General features: G+C 42.0%; 1 protein-coding gene across 1 annotated transcript in view; it reads left to right on the top strand.

Moving 5' to 3' along the window:
• The window catches only part of ANTXRL (ANTXR like), a 59239-nt gene that overhangs the window by 28783 nt on the left and 9542 nt on the right, over positions 1 to 20914 (top strand). The window contains exons 13-17 of the mRNA XM_015633762.3: positions 2424 to 2519; positions 3144 to 3182; positions 6284 to 6382; positions 7410 to 7577; positions 8736 to 8816. Coding sequence (XP_015489248.1) covers positions 2424 to 2519; positions 3144 to 3182; positions 6284 to 6382; positions 7410 to 7577; positions 8736 to 8816 — 483 coding nt within the window. The remainder of the gene's footprint in view (positions 1 to 2423; positions 2520 to 3143; positions 3183 to 6283; positions 6383 to 7409; positions 7578 to 8735; positions 8817 to 20914) is intronic.

The raw sequence follows: 20914 nt of genomic DNA, 5'->3' as shown, positions 1-20914 counted from the left end.
CTCAGCTCTCCTCCCCAGCTGGTCCTTCTGTCTTTTCTGTACAGTAAGTATCTTCACTATAATCCAAAAGCCTCCGTGTGATCCCTGTGCTTATTTCTGTTCAGCTGCATGAAGTCTGCTATTTTCTTTTCAAAGTCCAGCTTCACTGTGGTGTTTTGTATCACTAAAACCATTAAAAGAAGACTCTTTAGCTTCTTGCTGCCAGCAGCTCTGAGCTACTGCTGGCAAATGTCTCAGCAATTTATATGTGCAGTTAGCAGGGGAAAAGTGATGCCTGGGAACAAAGGCTACAAAACAAGGAGGTCATGTGTGCTTGGAGTAATAGTAGCAGTGGTACTGCATTGCTACTGTGCTTGGGTTTGTTTTTAAGGAGTGCAACAATATTTATTAAAGTTATGCTTGATTTTTACTCACCCTTTTCTCAGCAAACTGACTTTATTGGGAATTCATTTCTCTTAAGTGTCAGCTTTCCAGATGTGTTAGTTGTACATGGGGCCATGGGAGGGCCAGAGAGGGGGGCTTTGCACTGAACTGCAGCTGGGTACTGTGTCCTCTAACAGGACTTGTTTGAGCAGGGAGTCTGGCACATGTTGGAGCAATCCAGCTGCTCCTTGGCCAAATGAAGGTGAGCCAAATAGCATGTCCTGAAACAGATCTGTTTGTCACAGCTCTAACAAAAAGCCACAGAGCAATGTAGGGATGGTGATGCTGTGACACAGATGTGGGATTCTGGGTTACCTGCCTAAAAGCATGCAGTAGGAACTGTGTTTGTGTCAGTCCTGACAGCTCTAGGGATAGACCTGAGAGCTAGGTACCAGCTAAATCGGTCATTCAGGATCTCACTCAGATTTTACAAAGCTCTTACCAGCTGGTACTTTCCACCCTCAGCCTTTTCCTTGCCTGAGGGGAAGACAAATGCACTTAGAAGGGTGAAGGGAATCCCTGTTGTAAAAAGGGGCTAAGCATCAATTTTTGTGTCATGGAAATTCAGCAAGTAGTTTCAGATTTAATAAGGTGAATCTCACAGACTTTATCATACAGAAATCATTTTTGAAATTTGGTTTCTATCCCTCTATCCCATGTATCCTTCGAAAATCTCTTACAGCTTCCTCTCTAGCCAACTTCTTTTTCTTCAGCCTGATTGACAGACCTTTTTCTTCAAGCTCTTTTCACGTCTTTCTAGCCCCAGACTTTCCTCTAGTTTCCTACGAAGTTTTTCCTGTTCCCTGATACCTTGTTGCTGGTGAATTCAATCTCTTCTCAAATTTTGAAAATCTACCATTGAAGAGGCTTCTTTTCCCAGAATATATTATATATATAAATAGCTGAAACACCAGAGTTAGTTTCATTACAGAACCCAGTACAGTCCAATGGTAGAGCGTGTCTCAGCACACCACTGCCCATGTAAACCAAATTTTTACTTTCCAAAAGCCACATGCTCTATATGTTCTGCAGGAAGAAAGCAGCATATAAAAACCTGATTTGTCAGAGAAATAGAGAATTAACATATTTTCTGAATGCACTCACATTAAATGCTTCAAGTGCAAAGGATCCATCAAGATTTGTACAGAAAAATCAGAGCTGTGATTCTCTGATTGTCAGTTGCTCTGAAAAGCTCATTTCAAGTGTTAACACTTGGATTTTTTTCTTGTAATTTTAAAGAAAATTTAACTTTGATTTTGAAGGTATAGACCCTTAGTTCTGCATCCCCAGAGTCTAACTGTTCTCTTCTGAGAGATCAGTGAATATAAGAATTAGAAATGCTTAAGATAATGATTACATTATCTCATTTAAAATAGTCAAGTCAGCACTAAGAAGCACACCAAGAACAAACAGCATTACTGACGGGTTTGGAAAATCACCTAGGCCAAGGTTGTGTGAGTGGTTTGAGTCAAGAGGCAGCTTTGGGAGCTGATGCACTGAGCAAGTTGTGCTCTGTTCTGTGATACTGACATGTGGACTGTTACCCCTAAGATCTGAGCTCCAATATTCCAGTATTCCCATTCTTTGGATATCAGCATTTGCATGTTCTGTATCTCTAGGAATGAATGGTTACTCTGCACACCTGAGGGTCTGTGGACATGTAGCTTGCAATGCCATTCTGACAGTATGGGACTTTTAAGGGACTTGTCCAGAATGGGTTTTATACAAGTTTAACCTTCTTGAATCTAGTGGGCTATAAACATACCAAAAATCAGTACATAAATTATACATTATATATACATGCACACTGCAAAGAGGAGCTGCTTCCCTGGTTTTGTGACTTCAGATACTGATGTGATCCTGATGATAATTGTGATTGACTGCACAATCTACCTGAGACCTCGTAGTGAGGGAAAGCTGACTCTAAATATGTAACTTCAGGACTCCTGCCTTCTTTGAGACATACAAAGGTAACTCAGAAATTATCATCTTGCTTGCAGCTGACTGGGACCATCCTTTTCATTGCTCTTCTGATTCTCTTTCTGCTGCTGGGTCTGGCTCTTCTGTGGTGGTTTTGGCCCCTTTGCTGCACAGTGGTAAGTACAGGTTTTTTTATTCTATTGACTTGTTTTCATCTATTCTCTGCCAAAGCACAGAGTTAAAGTGTTGGAGTGGGTGGTTAACTTTGCTTTAAAAAAACCCCACATTTGTGAAGCCCTGGTTCAACCATTTACTTAAAGTGCATGTTGTCTGGGTTTTTGATTGTTTCAAGGCCTATGTGATTGTTTACATTGAACAAGAATTTTAAATAAGCTCATGACTGTGACTTAAGTTTCTGTAGGGATCAAGACCTCCTTTATACCAGCTTTGAATTCTGCTGCCTAAAAGTGTAATGGAATTGATTTACTAATGTGTGCATAAGCTATTATGGTCCTCTTTAAAGACAAGAGTCAGAGTTTTTTGCATTTTGTTAGTTGGGATTTCTTTATTCAGAGGAGCTTCATACTTTAAGAGAATAACTTTGCACTGACTAAGTAATTATATGGTATTTTTCATCTCATCTGGGTTTATTTTCAATGGGGCTAATGAGAGGATTGAGTGGGGGGAAATGAAGCAGAGTGACTCATTTGTGACACAGGCAAGAAAGCAGGGAGGACATAGTATTGAGATGGACAAAGCCTACCATTGTCTCAGATTTCTCCATTATTTGTTTATTCCAGGTGATCAAGGAGCCGCCTCCACCACCACCTCCAGAGCCTGTAAGTGTGCTATTTTTGAGCTGTGGCACTGTCTGCAGCCACTGTAGTGTACCATGCTGCCCAGGAATGTCAGCCCTGTGGGTGTCTTAATGACACCTTAAAGGCTGTGAGAGGAAATCCTCTGGGTCAGGACAGTTATTTCTGCCTTCTGGCCTCTTTATATCCATACAGCAAAACTGCTTCCATCCAGCAGGAGAACAGTTGCATAACTCAAAAATCCACAGGCCAACAGTTCCTGTGGTATTTTGTTCCTTCTGCTGTGCATCAAACAGGTGTGTAAGCAAATCTTTGCTTCTCAAGCTGTGCTGACAGCTGTCCCTCCTCCAGTAAAGCTGCCATTGTTCTCAGCAGGAGTTTAGCCCAGATTGGTAGTAAGGAAGTCTGGCAGCTAGAAAAAAGGACAGCAAAGGCCACATTCTTGTGGCTTTGCTACAGGAGAGGAGACAAAAGCCTGCCCTGGCTGTGGCTCTTCTGCAGAGTGACCTTTGGAAGGACAGTTAGCCTTTCTCCATTTAGGTTTTGAGCTGTTTGAGGCAGGATTGTATTTAGCTCCTTTGTGGACAGTAACTTACTGACCCTGACCTCAGTTTAGTTTCACCACACTACTTTCATGAGAACAATACTAGTAAATAAAAGCACCTCCAGAGAAAAGCCTGACTTTATTTCTTTCCTAGGCATAGACAGTTAAATAATGGAAAAATAGTTGCCTAACCCAAAAGAGAAGCTTATGGTTTACTGTTAACTTGCTGTAACTTGGCATGAATGTAAGGAGGCAACCACAGCTGCTGTTTTGAGGTTGCTAGAGGCCACCACTAGTATGAATGTTACGTGTTACGTGTCCTGAGCAGCAGCACTGTGACAGGTTAACTTCAGAATGCACACCAGAATTCATGCTGGGGTTAGTGTGATTAGTGCTGTCACAAAGCCTGCAGGTGCAGCCATGCTGCACTTGAAGGAGGTTTCAGAGAGCATCTTCACACCCCTGCAGAAGTTCCAGATACTTTGCAATTTTAAATGCAATCAATGAGAATAAACTGGTGTAAGCCTCCAGGAGTAATGCAGAACACAGATGTTATCCATCCCTTTTCTTGGCCTTGTCTTTATCCAGTATGGGTTGTAATAATCGTAATAAATGTAACTGTGTAAGGGATTTCATTACATTTAGTCTTAGGCTCCCCAGGTATGGTGGCCTGCCCTTCAGCTGATACAGTGTGGTATTGCTACCATTAAACTGAATATAGGTGTGTAAAGCTTGTTCTGAAGCACAAGGTTAGATTTCTGTGTGGTAGCTGCTAATGTTGCTTTGCTGTGTGTTCAGTGTCAGGGATATTTTGTATAAATCCTTTATCAAGTGGAAAAGTATCAGCTGTTACTGTTGTCTCTGTCCTGCTAGGGTCAGGCTTGCCAGCAGTAAGAGCTGTTGGACATGAACACTTGAAATCTGTGTTACATTGCATGGAAGAGGCAGAATATCTTATATAATACTCATGTTCACAATGAAATCAAATATAAATGAATTTAAAATGCTGATGCAGTTCACTGGGTACTAGTTTAAATGTGGTGTGAAATGGGATAAAATTTGTGGATTTGTTTCACTCTCCAAAAAAAGCTTCCTGAAGCAATACGAAACCACAATACATTAATTGTATATTTATTTCCCCAATTTAGGGTAAAAACAAAATAACAGGGAAAAAAAAAAAAAAGTAAAACAAACACAAAGAAGCCAAACTACAACAATAAAAACCCCAAAAACTCAAACTCCCCTTACTACTTAATGCAAATGTCAACTCTAGTCTTGCCTGGCCCTACTAAAGAATTTTCTGGAGGAACTGACCTGTTGAACTGTAGCTGAGACCACAAGTCACTGAATAACTGTTGGAAATAGTTATTCTCCAGGGCATAACCTAAGAAGTAAATACAAACAAACAAAAATTAAAGCACAGTTTTAAAAAGCTGTTATTGTCTTTGGGGCTCTTAATTCCTTTTCCATTCCAATAGAAGCATGTAGGGCAACTCTGTGAAAATGCCATCTAGTAATGTAACAGTAATTTATGTCTCTATAGTATTTGGCATTCAATTTTTTGTTTGTTAGGGGTTTTTTTAATTAAAAAGTAAGTTCAGGTAGTGTTTCTAGATACCTACTTGTAGTGGGGAACAGCAGCAGAGAGCACTGTGCATGGCCAGTCCATGAGCAGCAAGCACATCTGCATATCAGCATGAGGTAGTGTTTTGAGGAATGAAGAAAATACTGTAGGAGGCTTGCTGCACCCTCTCCTCAGCTATATGTGTACTTGGAGAGTGTCAGACTGTGACTTTCAGGTGCCTCAACTTACTGTAATGATATGGAGTCTGAGAAATCCCAGTTACTTCTCTTGGCTCAGGATGATAGAGCTGGAGATGTATTCCCAGGCTTGTTGAACCAGAACCATATGACAGCTTTTAGTTAGGCAAGAACAGAAAAATTAACCTGAATTTAATTCCTGATTCAGATTCTCACATGTTCCAGAAAAATAATCTTTATTCTTTATAATTGTTCTGGTTTTGATCTCCCTGATAATTGTGAGATGCTCCTGTCTAAACCCTATTCCAAACTATACAGCTTGAGCCAGACTCCACAAAGTATCAAATAGTGTAGAATAATTGGTTACAGCTGACATGAGAAAAGGGTCTGAGGCACATGTTAGAAAACTCAACAGTAGTTGTTTGGTTTTTTTTCCTTTGTTAGGTAACATTAAGTTCTAAAAGTGAAACTAATAAATTATTTCTTTGGGCAGACTCACCACTGCATTTTCTGTATAATACAGTATATGTACAATTCATCTGTACTTTGCCTTTCCTTACAAATCAGTTGGGATTTTGGAGCTCAACACATATTTGATTAAAAAAAAGCAGCCTGGACAGAGGAATAGGCAATCCTCTCTGGCTTCCCTAGTTAAAATTGCAGCTACAGAGAAAAGAGCCTTTTTTAGTTTTTGTCAGCAAATAAGCATAACACACAAAGCCAGATATCCAAGGGTTGGACCATAGGATGTTCAGCTGTTTTCCACAGTTTATGCTTTTTATGTGAGAACAGCATTAGTATCTCCCTGTCTTTCCCACAGGACTCAGATGATGAAGATGGATTGCCAAAGAAGAAGTGGCCAACCGTGGACGCATCTTATTATGGAGGTCGAGGTGTTGGTGGGATTAAGAGGATGGAGGTATTTGGCTTATTCTTTAATGTTATAAATCCCAGTACAAATAACTGAAAATTGTACCACTATGTTTTCATGTGATTTTTGAAGAGAACCAGAGGTTAAGATTTAATCAGGGCTTGTCTACTTAATTCACACCTGCTGTCCAAGTGACAGGCATCCAGCTGCTATAATTTGCATGAATAATTAAATGAATCTAGCATTATGAGCCAGAGAAAAAAATGAGATAAGCACCAAAAGAAGTTTTAATCTCATGAGTCAAACCCTTTGGTGCAATTGCAACCAGTTGTCTTGTAAGAGGAAATTCAGGCAAAGCTCCACTGGTTTTATATTTGAGGGTACTGTCTATCCAGTGCATGGTTTCTATTTCTGAGGCTTCTCAGCAAGTTCCTGCAAGACTGCAGATAAAGTATTGTGTCTTAATATCCTTAAACATTTTCCTTGGAAGAATTTTATCCTTGATGCTGAGAATGTATGCTGACCGTGACACCATGGATCATATCTTGTTTTTATATGCAGAGTCACTTTTCTGCTTGAGCTATGTCATACAACAAAAACAGATATTAAGATATTAGATACTGGGAAAAATGTCTTCACTGGAAGGGTGATTAGTAGTTGGAACAGGCTGTCTATGGAAATGATGGAATCACCATCCCTGGAAGCGTTGAAAAGGTGTGTGGATGTGGCACCTGAGATATGGTTTAGTGGTGCTGGGTTAACTCAATCCATTTTAGAGCTCTTACCAGCCTTAATGATTTCATCTGCCCCACATGCTGTGAATTCCCACAACACCTTCGATTACTGGAATGTGCAAAGGCTAGTAGTTCCAGCAGTTTTTGAATGAGACTATTTCATTCTTAATTGTGTATTTCTGATTACAGTGGGAGTTTGGTGCTTTTGTAAGTTTGACTTAATTCCTGGTAGCACTTGGTCTACCAGAATGGTAGATGGGAACTAGATTAATACATGTGGAAACGACCTGCTTGTGGGGATTACTGAAGTGTCTTCTTACAGTGTGCTCTCCTGACATCAGGTGCGCTGGGGAGACAAGGGGTCAACAGAGGAAGGAGCAAAATTGGAGAAACCCAAAAATGCTATTATTAAGTTGCCAGAACAGGAGTATGAGCCATGGGAACCCAAGCCAAAGAAGCCCCATGTGAGAAAACCACCTTCCCAGCGAAAATGGTACACTCCAATCAAGGTAATGTGTCGGACTCTCCATTTTAAGTCTCTCGTGTCACAGTACTATATCCCACTTTTTCAGCACAGCATTTCTTCCAGCAGAGCTGAGAGAACCTGTTTAGAAAAGTGGCCAGTAATCCTCACCCTAGCCTGGTTTTGAATTGTGTACTTCACTTGGCTCTGTGTTGCCATATTTTTTTTGAGAAGAGTAGAGGGCATGAGCAGAGATCTTCCTTTCCTCATCTCACGCTGTTTTTCAAGTACCCTTGCCTGGGGTACAACAGCAGATCCCTTAAATCTTAGAGAGGGCAGATGCTGTTTTCTGCCATCTCAAGGCAGCATGGAAAAGGATCAGATAAAGAGCACTGTTCTTGCTTTGACTGCATTGTGGTAAGGGCTTGGGATCCAACTTTGCTTCCCCCTAGTTCAACCACAACACAGTAGTATTTGATTTTTGACCAAGTCACTCAGTCTCTCCATATTTTTGTCCTCAATTCTCCCATGTCATGATAATATCTGGTCTTTCAATGTGTTTTAATGTATGTATCCTCACACAACTCTAAAGACAGGGAAGAGCTGTTTTCTCTGCTTACAGAGAAGGAAGCTCTAGGGCTAGCACAGTCAAGGCTGCAGCATACCATGCTCATCCCAGGAATCTGTGGCCATGTCCCAAAACAGTGCTTTGTGGCATGAGTTCCTCCCTCCCCTGCTAACTCACAGATCAGTTAAACAGTGCTTGAATGTTTCTGAAAAGCATCTGTGAACTTTAAAGCCTTCCTAGGCAGGTATTCTTGTGGTGTTTGTCCATGCTTCAGTTCTCTTCCCACCTGTACTGTATTTTTGTTCTGCCTTTTGTAACACCTAAAGTAAGATTAGCGCTTTAAAGTAATGCCTGTCTAATTGTGCTTCTTAAGGGAGTTGTTCACGTTAATCTACTCTCATCCTCACTGCATATTGGGTATTTGGCTTTCTGCATCTTGGGTGTTACCCCACTGGGGATCATCTGGTTGTCGAGATAAACAGTGTACAGGGCCCAGGGTGCAGGACCAGTGTGTGTGCAGACAGCTTAATACAGAAAAGCTATACCAACCCACCTGTTGTTTAATCTCATGCTATTTTCACCACATTTCTTTGTCATATTTAGTCTCTTTTTTTTTTTTTTCCCCCATAATTGCAGGGTAAACTTGATGCACTGTGGGCTTTGGTTCGACGAGGCTATGACCAAGTCTCTCTTATGAGACCACAGCCAGGGGATAAGGTAAGGCATCTCAAATGCACTGGCACCACTTCTGTTAGGAGCAGCAATGCTCTTTCCTCACAGTCAGTCCATCTTTTTTTTTTTTTTTTTTAATAAGCTTGTCTCTTTTCACATTGCCCTAATGCTAAAAGGTAAACATTTTTAATGTTTCTTGGATTTAATAATGGAGTTCAATGATTATTGAGAGATCATGAACTGAACAGATGAGGAAAAAACAAATCATAGCAAGGTTAATGAAGAACAGTTGGTGTTGAGTTGTATGCAGACACATTTCTCAGTCATCTCCTATACATAGGCAAGGACTATCTCCTCCTTTGTCTCTTGGCCAAAAGTAGGTCAGGAGTAGACTCCTCCTGGGAGGAAGCTGGGAGTTTGTGCTTTTCAGAGCCACAAAAGATGACTGTGTGCTGTCCCTGGGTCACTGGCAATAGCTTAGTTCAGGGCTCAGTTTCCCCATGTGAGCCTGGCACTGTTATGGTTGTCTCTGTTTTGTTATTCTGAGGGGACAGATCCCTAAGAATTCAGTGCTGCTGCTTTGAGCTGTTTCACCATCAAGCTTTTGCTTTCTGCAATGGTTCTTTGTAGCATGAGAACTAAGCAGACACAACAGCATCTTTCTCTCCCCTGAGGGCAGAGTCCATACATTTCATCACCTTGGCTCTCAGGTGAGGGGATTATGGAGTTACAGCAATAGGGTCCATAAAGTGCCTTTTTGGGGACAGGACTGGTGCAGATGCCCAGGCTTGTTTGCCTGGGTAGCTTTCACACCTAATGACAGACTTTAAAAGTAGCTTGAACTTGCATCAGCTGGGGCAGTAAGTTGCATGTTTCTTGCTTTTGGCAAAATATTGTTAAGTCATTTGTCTAGTCATTAACCAAGCATGCTGCATCAGTATTAAAAGTTTAATCTCTTCCATTTTTCTTTTGTCACATAAGGAAACCAAGAGAACAAACCCAGCTTCTTATACTACTTTGTAAAATGGTCTTAAATGTTTCACTAAAGCTGCATTTTCAAGGCAGCTGTGCTTGAGACACCTTATTTACTTTTTAAGCACGATCTAGAGTTTCTGAATAGGCTCTTTAGGTCCAGCTGTATTTTGATAGCACTAACATTGTATAATATGAATCTATCCTCTGCCTTTCACTCCCTTAGCTGGGGCATTTCTATCAGTGCAGAGCACAACAGAGCCTCTGTTAGCCAGCATGGTCAAGAAACATGCAGGGGGCTGGCTCAGAACAGGGATCCTCAGTTCCTTGCCTTCCAGCTCCGCTGCAGGGAGAACAAGGGGCTGAAAAGAGCCAATGTAAAACAGCAAGCTGAAGGATTATTGTATCAGGGGTAACATAAAAAAAAATCAAATGTACATCTGGGAAATAGGGTGGAAAGAATCCTATTGAGCCAGATCCAGTGGAATCATAGAATCATCTCTGTTCCCTGGCCTGTGAAATTAACTAAGGCTGAAGAATATTGAAAGTGAAACAAGAAAATAACTAGACAGACTTCTGCTTTTTAAAAAAAAATCACAGGCCTGTATTTTATGGAGAAAGCTAGCACAGAAAGGAGCAAGTTTATTATTTATTCTTTGGGTAACTTCTCTAGTAGCAGTCTCTCAGTGGACAATTGACTCCTTGTAAGTTAGGTTATGGGGGATGTGTGTAAATCCACCTGTATGTGCAGGTAAGCAAATGTGAGCATCCTCACATGTGCACACTCATCTTTGTGGCTGAAGAATGGTGGGAGCAGGTCAGTGCTGGGAGTGAGCAGCAGCAAAGACAGCTTGGAGCCCTGGATAGCAGAGCCACAGCTCTGTTCACCTCAGCCCAGGCAGGACAAGGTCACTCCTTGCCCAGCTGTGCTGGCATTCAGAGCATTCAGCTTGGGGTTGGGGAGACAGGAATGTTCAGCCTGCCATGCCTTGGTACGTGGTGTTCTTCCAGACTGCCATCCAGAGACCAGGGACTGTGTGGTGGTCTTGGAGCGAGAGATTGCTTTGGTTTGTGTGGTTTTGAGGGATTGGGGTGGGGGAGCGGGGAAAGCAGTTCTTGGTGGGGTCTTAGTGCACCTTTTCTTTTCCTTTAAGGTCACTTCATAGCTGTCTTTGTTGTTCAGGAAAACGTAGAGCTTAGAAAGCAAAAGGAACACAATTTAACTCTGTTTTGGGAGTGACATTTGGATTCATAACTTGGAAAAGTCCTAAATCCGAAGTTCTCAGAATCAAACATGTTATTTCCATTATATTTTCAGGGATTACCAGAGATAGAGGTTGTTTCCCATTGGAACAAGATTCACTGAAGTTTCATTTTTCTGAATTTCTGTTTTACAGTTTATTTCCATTTAAAAAAAAAAAGCTTCCTTTTTCCATTTTGTCTTCTTCAGTTGGGCATAAGTTCCTTTTTTGCAGCCATAGGATGAAATTATAGCAGACCACTTTTTTCTGCATAATGAAAATAGTTATGATGGAGGAGAGAATATCCACAGGACAGGGAGAGAAATATTTTTTTTTACAAAGCTTTTAGGACAGAGGGAAGATAAAAAGGATTTTTATATATGTGTGTATATATATATATAATTTATTTTACATTTAAGCAATCTTTATAAACTCTTTTGAAAATTGTAGCTTCTTCATCACTTGAAAATGAACACTGTGAAATGGGAGCTTTTCTCCCCAACAAAAAGCCTGAAAAATACTTGTAGAAAAACTTTTTGATAGTTTTGTTTGTTTTGGTGTGTTCACCAACATATCTGGCTTTGTCACAAAGGAGCAAAAGTCTGTTAACACTGAGAGCTATTCAGTGTCGTTCCCCACAACACAGGCCTCTTCTCTTCCTGTCTGCAAACCATACAGCAACAGCAGTACTGCTATCCCAGATTTTTAAATCATGACTTCTTACCCATTCCCATCATGAAGTGAAGTTAAAAATAACACTGCTCATATGTTTTAGAGTCTTCATGTGGGGAAGCCCATTCCAGAGTGTATGTGAGAGCCTTGCACTAGGGGTACAGGCTGAAGCATGTGTGCAGTAATACAAGACTGACAGCTGCAAGGGGTTCTGTTGTCCTTTCCTGTGAGTGAGCAGGTCTGCTGTCCATCCCTCTATTTTGGTTCCTTCATCATGGTCCCATTGCCATTCCCCATCCTGCTCTTTTCCTTACCTGTACCCTGCTTGGTCTCCTGCCCTAGACATTGCCTTCCATTTCCTTCTCTGGTTTCTTCCTTGTTTTCTTTCTCAGTTCTTGTTTGAATGCCCTTCCCCTTGGTGAGACAGACTGATTCCTGTCTCTGGTAGCAACATGTTGGTCCCCAGCCTCTTTACCCTGTTCCTCTCATGCTGCAGGACCTGAGCTGATGGTAGCATCATGATCTGGGCTATAGCCTTGCTGCAGAGCTGGCTGAAGCTCTGAGAGTTCCCCTGCCCTGGCTCATGTCTACCATAAACTTCTCAAGAAATGGATTTCAGGATGGGTGATTCATCAGTATTAGGCAGGATTGTATTAATAGAACTGTATTAATCCTTATGAAAATCACAGGAGCTTTTTGGAGCTGTCTATTTAAAGGAAACCATCTAAGCATGAGGTCTGGTGCTCCTTCCCATGTTCCCATAGTGTTTTGCTTGGCTCTAACAGACAGCTCCTCCTCTGTCTCTATTCAAGGTCATATCACAGCACCACCACTGAAATTTATTAGTTTGGCAAGTACCTCAGTGAAGGGTCACAGGATGCTGTTCACTTGACTTCCTCAGGTCACCTCTAGCAGGAATTTCTGTTGCACCAGGATGGGACAACAAGGGATAAACACACTTAGCTCTACCCCATCATTAGCAGCTAGGCTGTTATTTGTGGCATGGAGTTTTGCTGAGCTCTCAGACAGCATCAGTAGAGGAGTGAAGTGATGAAAAAGCACTTGTGGCTCTGTGGTGGGTTGCTGGGTCTTCTGCAATGTGCAAAGGCGAAGTTTTCACAGGCATTTGTGCTACTGCTGCAGTGGTGGATCCCCTAGAGCTAGGCTGTTAGTCTTCCCACCCTGGCTCAGAAATCTTAGAGGACCAGCAGTCACTCTTCTGGCTCAAGAAAGGGATTGACAGCTCTGAGGTGGGGCCACTGCTCATCCAGCCACAGGATGGTCAGTGTCCACATGGCCTGGATGGGGCTATGTGTTGCTCAAGATACTCAGTTTTCCTTGAAGACTTTCTCATCACTGTGTTGATGTCCTCCTGAGCTTGGTTCTGTGTTGGCAGCAGCTGCTGTGAAGGTTGGAGTTTGGGAAATGTTAGTGTCTGGCTATCTTGAAATATTTCATGCAAACAAGCCACAGTAGCTGGTAGGGCAGATTGTTAATAATCTCTGAAAAATGTAAGTTTCAAGCTCCTCCCTTGGCCTCATAGTTCAAAAGTGGGCTGTTACCAATGGCAGCAGTTAAATGTTGAAAGCCCCAGTAAATGCAGAGAGGAAGGGGAGGTGTTTTCCACTGGTCTGTTAGTTGCTGCTTTCAGCAATTCCATTCCATTTTGCCTCTCAGCACGTACTGATTGATGCAGGAAATTCTTAGAGGCTTGGTTTACCAAAGTCCTCGACTAAAAACCCAACATTTTTCCTCTCAGGCAGAATTGATCATTTACTTTAAAGACTTAAAACCTGATCTCATTATTTTCATTGAAAATTTTGCATCTGCAACAGGGAGCGTAGACTGGATTTTGCTGTCACCGGTCCCTTGTATAGCCCTGGAACTTTACTTAGAAAAAAATAAATGCTTTAGTAGTACTACCCTGTGTAAAGCCCATTCCTGAGGAAGGGGACTAGAAGCTGTTGTACAGAACTCTTGAGAGCCTTTTTGCTTTTTTCTTTTCCGTAAAACAGAGATTAAAAGGCTGCTTTTCAGCCAGAATTGTCACAATCTATGAGCTGCTGGTCATTTTAGAAGCCAAAACTTCTGGATCCTTTCAAGTTCTCACTCTGAAGTTACAGTATGACTTGGAACAAGACATAGCAGCTAGAATTTTGAACAGCAGCCTTTGAAATGAGGAGTATATGGGTTCCTTATTCTGTCCATCCCTTTCAGAGTGATCACTCTTAGTCTGATAAGTTTGTTAAAGCTCAGAAGGTCTGATTACCCTCAAATTTTGAGTGATTACTTGTTTTCCTAATAACAGAATAGTCATGAGAACACAGTATTTCCCTTCCTTACAGCTGTGAGGTTTAGAGTTGTGCCAGGACTCCCTAGATGAATCATGGGACACCAAGTTTATGGATTATTAATGACTAATAATTACTCTCTAGCTGGTACTTACAGGTGGTCAGCAGCTTGAGTGCAGCCCACGGTGATGGCAGCGCCCGCCTGTCACGCCAGGGTGGCTGCCCACGGACCCGTGCTATTGGAGCTTATTCTAATTACTTCTCTTCAAGACCCAGTAATGGCTTTTAATAGGCTTCCCTGCCTCTTACTTGGAGATGTGTTGTAATCACCTGTGTAACAATGGGCAGAGCTACAGGGGGTGCTGGAAAAGCAGCACTGAGCTCCCTCAGACTGCAGTCATCAGCAGCTGCTGCCTGGTCCTGGGGCTGTTCTCCCTTTGCTTTTCACCTTTATAAGCTGCTGAAAAATTAAAGAGATGAGGGCATTTCTTGCCACAGTTGGTGATCTCACTTTTTCACTTTCAGTGAAAATGTGACACGTTTAGCTCTTGTTTTGCTACTTTTTTCTTTTTTAAAAAAAAACACAGGTATCTCTAAGAATCAGTCCTGCTTTAGCAGTCATGCCATGGGGGAAAGCAGCTTCCTCTCTCTGGTGTGAGACCAATGTCCTAATGCACAGTTCCCAGGATGTGTTGAGTGCTGCAGCTGGAAACATGTAATCAGTGACTAATGAACTTCCTGTCCTACAAGAAGCCCATATGCTGCATTAGCTCTCACTTGTGCCAGGATTGTGTTATTTCTGTTGTGGAAGAGGAGTTCAGACTTTGGGGATGGATGCTGCCTGTCTGCACCCAGGTCAAACCAGTAGTCTGCCCATGTCTTTGGCATGCTCAGGAGCAAGAGGCTCTTGTGAAGGATGGGTGCAAGTCCCAGGGCTGGTGTTACTTGGCACACAACAGGATGAGGAAGGATTGGCCTCATGGATAAGGCACTGGCTGAAGCTTACATAAGTTGCTTCCTTTCCATTGTACTGCAGTTGTACAGTGAGTGAGATGAAGAGTAAATTCTAGGAGGCTGAGACCATGTTCCTACTGGAACTTTGAGCACTTCATAGACTCTGTTAGGTGGAAAGGGGACTCTTCTGCTACTCTTAAAACATATGTACCACTTTGTTATTTATCTGATATTTATGATAAAGGAACAGCTTCTTCAGGGCTGATTCTCAGGGTTTTTTTAGAGGGAACATATCTTTGGGATAAGGCCTGGTGGCTTTTTTCCCTTGTTAACTGCAACTCTGGCATGTCTGCATGGGAAGAACAGGCTCTTGTGTTGCTATCACAGTTTTCCAGGCATCACTGATGCTCCACAATCCTACAGCATGTCCAAGGGCCTAACTTGAAGCCTGGAGACTGTCTTGGGCCTTACAACCACAGGGCAGTGCTGATGGCAGAGCTTCTTTGAGAAGTGCACAAATTCACATGTGGTTACTTACTGGGACTGCGTGTACAGATCCTCAGTTTGCACATGGACAGGTATGTTGCAGCCAATATGTTCATTTGTTTCTGAACAGCACCCTTGAATCAATGCTGGACATCATCTGACTGTTTCAGTTGATTTGCTGGAAGTTGTGCATCCCTTATTGTCTTTGAGTTGGGTAACACTGCAGAAAGTGACCTACCCAGCCTTCCTTAGCTCTCTGCTTACATTACATACTTCTAGTAATTATGCAGAATGTGTAATGCTGTGACCTTCTGAAGATGTTGGAGCTGCAGAAATAAAAAATACTGTGTAAGAGGATGTATTCAATCTATTATTCACACTAAAGTTACTGTACAGAATGATAACTAAAGTTCAAAATGTATTGCCTCATTACTCTTCTCAAAGGAGCTGTAGTTCCAGATGTCTCTGTTCTTGGATTCACTATTGTGATTTGTGTTGTGGTACCAGAAAAAAGCCCAAATCACAGTCTCCCTCTATACAAGTAACAAAAGTCACTAGACAACAACTCTTATCTATGCATGTGTTAGGTCTTAAGGTCAACCTAATCTTGCTTTGAACATTCCAGCTTTTTATGCCAGTTTTAGTCACAGATAGGAGCAACAGGACTGCAAAATGCCTTGTGCTTTCTGTGGCAACACTGGGGTTTCTACAGCATTTAAAAATGGTTCAGGCTGGTTGGTTTGGGTTTTTTTTTTTGGCATGTGAATAAATCCCTACTTTCTTCCTCCTTTACAGGTTTCTTCTAGGGAATTTAATTGCCCAAGCCCACAGCTCAGTCTTCATTGGCTTATTAAGGAGTGGGATATACAGAAACCTCGAAGTGAGGCCTAACAAGAGCAGTGTGCCTTCTTGCAATGCTGGTGGCCAGGCACTCTGAGTTGAGCAAACCTTTGAAAAATGAGAGGAGGTGTAGTTGGGGGTTTTTCTACTGTTGGGGGATTCTGCTGAGGTGAGAGCAGGGTGTGTAATAGTGTTCCTAGGAGAGAGCTGGCAATGGGATGCTCATGGAAAAGAGTAATTTCAAGATACACAGCTGGTACTTGATAGCTGCACAGGGAAAATATGGCAGGGATCTGTTTGCATAGTGTTATGATATCCTACCTGAAATGGGACAGAGAGTTCCATGTCAGGACTGTGATACTTGAGTTGCTTTTCTAGTATTCTTAAAATAAGGTGGTTGTGTCCCAAGATATTCAATTTAACATAGGAGCTTTTGGGGAAAAGGTTTTCTGTGCTTTATCAGCACTGATAATGAACTGTATGAGTCCCATCCCAGAAGAAGAAAATCCATATGAGATAAGCACAGGGGAAGCTGAGAACTGTGGATTTACTCTCTGCATGCTGTAGGTAGCAGTAGAGCCATTTAAGGGTCAGTTACCTAGAGGAGCATTGGTGATAGTTGTATCTGTTTCCAGACTCTACACAAAGAGGCAGCCCATCCGTGTGGTGGGCCAGGATCTTCCATTTTTGGCTGAGGCAAGGAAAAATAATAACCATTTCCACCAGAATCTCTGAGTTTCCATCATTATTCTGTACCCTAGTCAGGTGAATAACATTGTGTACACAATAATCCCAGCTTGCTCCTGAGAGACAGTCAAATAATTCACCCAGGAAAGCATGATGACACTTAATTGCAGTTTGAGCAAGATCAGTTATGGTCCTTTGTGGCCTAATTTGCTGCTCCCAGCAAGCCACCAACACCTCAAGGCTGAGGCTGTTGCATCCAGCAAATGTTTGTTGCTTTTGTTGCTGTGCTCCAAAGCCCTCCCCATTCTAGGAGATGGACAAATGCAACGTTCTCTTCCCTGAAAACACCAAAGGAAAGAGGAAAATCTTTTGCAAACCAACCACTGTTGTTTTCTTTTCTTGAACCACATTCTAGTCTGGTCAGCATTCAAGTGTGGAAATGTGTGGTGCTGTGGTTAAAGCAAGGGATGTGAGTCACAAGTCCTGAACTTGTAAATACCATTTTTTTCCCCTGCATAACCTTGAGTAGATGACATGACCTCACGGTGGCTCTCCTTGCTTCCTCCACTCTGGGACCCTCATCCATAAAAGCTGTCAGGAGAGAGGAAGGCAGTAAATCACATGTGACTGCAGATCTAGGTTAAGGTATTTTTCTGAGGTTTGGGTGGGATTTGGTCTAGCATGACAGCATTTTGAGATTGGTACTGAGTGTGAAGTGTATCTGACAGACCTTAACTTTAGTTATGCCCAGTGTTACTCTTTTCTGTTCCCTTTGTCACTTCAGCTTTCTTAGGGCTCAGGATCAACAGGCTTTGCTGTGGATCTGCACTGTGTGTTACTTCAGCCACAGCCTCGGCAAGGTCCAAGCCATGTGATGTTTTGTGCATTCCTGCAAGATATCTTGTGACTCTGGCCATTCTGTCAGGAGATGTCTGTAGCCCATTGCTGCATTTCCTTGCTGAGGCAGGGCTGGAAGCAGCATGCAGTTTCCTGCTGAATGGACTGTGATGCATATAATTTGAATGGCCCTGTGTTCAATACTGGGGTGGTCTCTTTCCTTGTGTGCCTAAGCTGAAAATGTGGTATCAGTCATGAGAGAGCTGGGGGGTGGGGATGGTATTCAGCAAAGTTTATTTTGCTGAAGGGTACTGGTCCTAGCTTAAAAGTCTGATTTCCTGAGCTGATCCTCCCTCAGATTCCTCATTACTGTCCACTTTCTCCAGTGGTAAATTGGAAGTAGCCCCCTTTTGTTCAGTGTATTCCTACACTGGTCTTTGACCTAGCTGAACAGACTGCTCCCAGAAACCCCATCCCTTGTTTCAAGCAGCGCTGTGCACAGCTGGGACTGTGAACTGGGGAATAGTGCCTGCAGATATGTGTCTGGGAAAACTATCAGTACTTGATTGTATTCAGCTCCTAGTATTGTGGTAAAAGGAACTACAGTAGCCTGGGATACTGCAGCTATTAATCTTACTGCAAAACAGCTCCTGTTTTAATTGCCTAGTAGAATTGAACACCCTTTTCCTTATTATTGTCTTTATTTTGATTTAAAACTGTTCCTTTAGACGGTCTGTAAATGTTTTTTCATGTTAGTAGAATTAGCTGAAGTTGAAAATACACACTTGAAAAGTGACAGTATTTTCAGTTTTTGTTTTGAAACAACTTTTCTGTCTGAAACTCAAAGATTACTTGAAATGAACACAAGTTTCAAGCCTGAATTAAACTTACCTTGACATACTTATTTTACCTGAAAAATGAAGACTTGGTTTCTGTTGACATTTCCTTTGGCCAAGAAGTGGCCTGAAAGATGACTTTTATTGCTGCTGTTATGTGCAATGAATGCAGTGGGTCTGTTTGTGAGTTTGCCCTAGCAACCTATCTCCCTTGGTCCCTGGAGGATCTCTGGATGGGATTATCACACATTTAATGTCAAAAGAAGAACTCCTGTGCTCTTATCCCTTCCCCACGCCATTAATCCTATTTTCTCAGCCCTTTGGCTCCCAGAGCCAGGCTCTCTGAAGGCATACTGGACTCCTGAAGGTTATTTTCTCCCAGTTTATTTACAAACAAGGCTGGTCCCACTTTGCCTCTATGACAGGGGCTCAGGCATCTTGCCAGAGCTTTTTGGGCAGCAGTGTCAGCCATGCCTCGGCCAAAACAATAGGTTTTGTCCTGAATGTGTCAGCAGCCCAAGGAATTGCTTGGCTGTGTGTCACTGTCACCATGAGCTCAGCTCCCAGCCCATGTGCAGGATCTCACTGTTTGGGACTTAGGAGTCAGAGTTGGTGAGGCAGGGATTAACTTGCTGTGTCTCCATGGTGCTGCTCCAGTGAGCCAAGGTCTGTGGGTGGTTTTGTTTGGTTGCTAAAAGGAGAAAAAGCAGAGATTTACTTATAAGAAGGTTTTTGTGGACTCTGTGAAGGATTCACGTGTGCCTCAGCTGCTTTTAAATATCACTGACCTTCCTGGGTCAGGATATGTGTCCTGTTTAAAGTTGGGTTACCTCCCACACCTTAGAGCTCAGACTAATTCCTTTTGCAATGAGCAGCACTTTGGGTGAGCCCAGTAGGTTACACCTCTTGGTAGCATCACCCTGCTCATGCTGTGCTGTAAACAGAGTTTGCTGCTGCTGCTAGGATCATCCTTGTGCACTTGCATTATCATTTTGTAATTTTCTATTTGAATTTATCTGATGTGCCTAAGGGCATTACAGGGTCCCCAGTGTTACGATGAGTGATTCACAACCCACGCTGCAGTGATTTCCTTCCCCTCCAATAACTCCATCATAGAAAAAAGCAGCAAAAGTGCTAGGAGTTTACTTAGAGGCCAGATAACACACTGGGAAAAGAATGGGCTGAACTTACTTTCCTTTTTAAAAGCAACATGGAGGGAGAAAATTACATTCACATTGCTGGACACTGCCATTTTACTGGACCTTACTTTTAAAACCCTCTTCAGTCAACCCCATTTTCTCATCTCTCTTCATAGTTTTGCATTATAGGCATCAGTGCTGAGCTGCCAAATAGCTTCCCAGAAAATTGTTATGTACAAGAGAGGACTTATTAAAGTGGAATATATATACAAGAGTCATATCAGGCAAATCATGTATATCATGCAAACAAATATTTTAACTTGATATTTAATGCTTTGATTTGAGCCCTGATAACTTGGGCTACATATGAAAAAGGCTACATATAAAAATAAATTACAATTTCATAAAATAATTGTTAATTATTCATTAAATAACAACCATATAATTATTTTGATTATTATAATTTAATCATTAAATAATATAATTATAAAATAATTATAAATTGCATATTTATTAACCTGAAAGCATGATCAGTCACCAAACTGATTATATGGGAATCTCTGGCATTTCCAGTACTTTATTTTTCAACACAAGGAAATGATAAGCTGAGTCCCAAATGTAAGAACAGGAGTTAGTAAAAGTTACTTGTATGTTCCTGAAAACCAGGCAGCCTTGGGTTTTAAGTGACAAACTGTTTCAGCAGCTCACTAATTTCTAGCCTGTATGCTGCAGGGTAATCAGTACAATTCCCAGGAAATCCGTGAAGGTTTTAATGAGCCGTGACATGTTGAGCGCACAGTCAGCGTGAAGCAGTGCAGTGTGAGGAAGCTTTTGGCAAAGGCTGATGCACACAGATCCTGGCTCCTGAGGAGCCAGCTGCTAATCCTGACACTCGCCCAGGGAACTCAGATATTGGGAACTCTGTACCACCTTGCTTCATCTCTTTCACTGTACAGGTGTTGTATCCATAATCTACCTCTGACAAATAGATTTGCCAAATCAGTTTCCCATACTGGCTGGTTTAGGTTATTCTGTGTAGGTGTTTCTGCTAGTACAGTCTTGTTCTTTAATAGAACATTAGGGTAATCCCTGATTTTGCCAAGATTCAATTTTTTCAGAAGTCACTGATCTTAAAGGTGTATATCTCATTGTTTTCTGGGTGTGTGGATCAAAGCCTTCACTTAGCTA

Source organism: Parus major, chromosome 6 (assembly GCF_001522545.3).
Source record: "Parus major isolate Abel chromosome 6, Parus_major1.1, whole genome shotgun sequence".
Taxonomy (NCBI): Eukaryota; Metazoa; Chordata; class Aves; order Passeriformes; family Paridae; genus Parus; species Parus major.
Note: the sequence above shows the minus strand (reverse complement) of the source record. Positions and strands in the feature narration are given on the sequence as shown.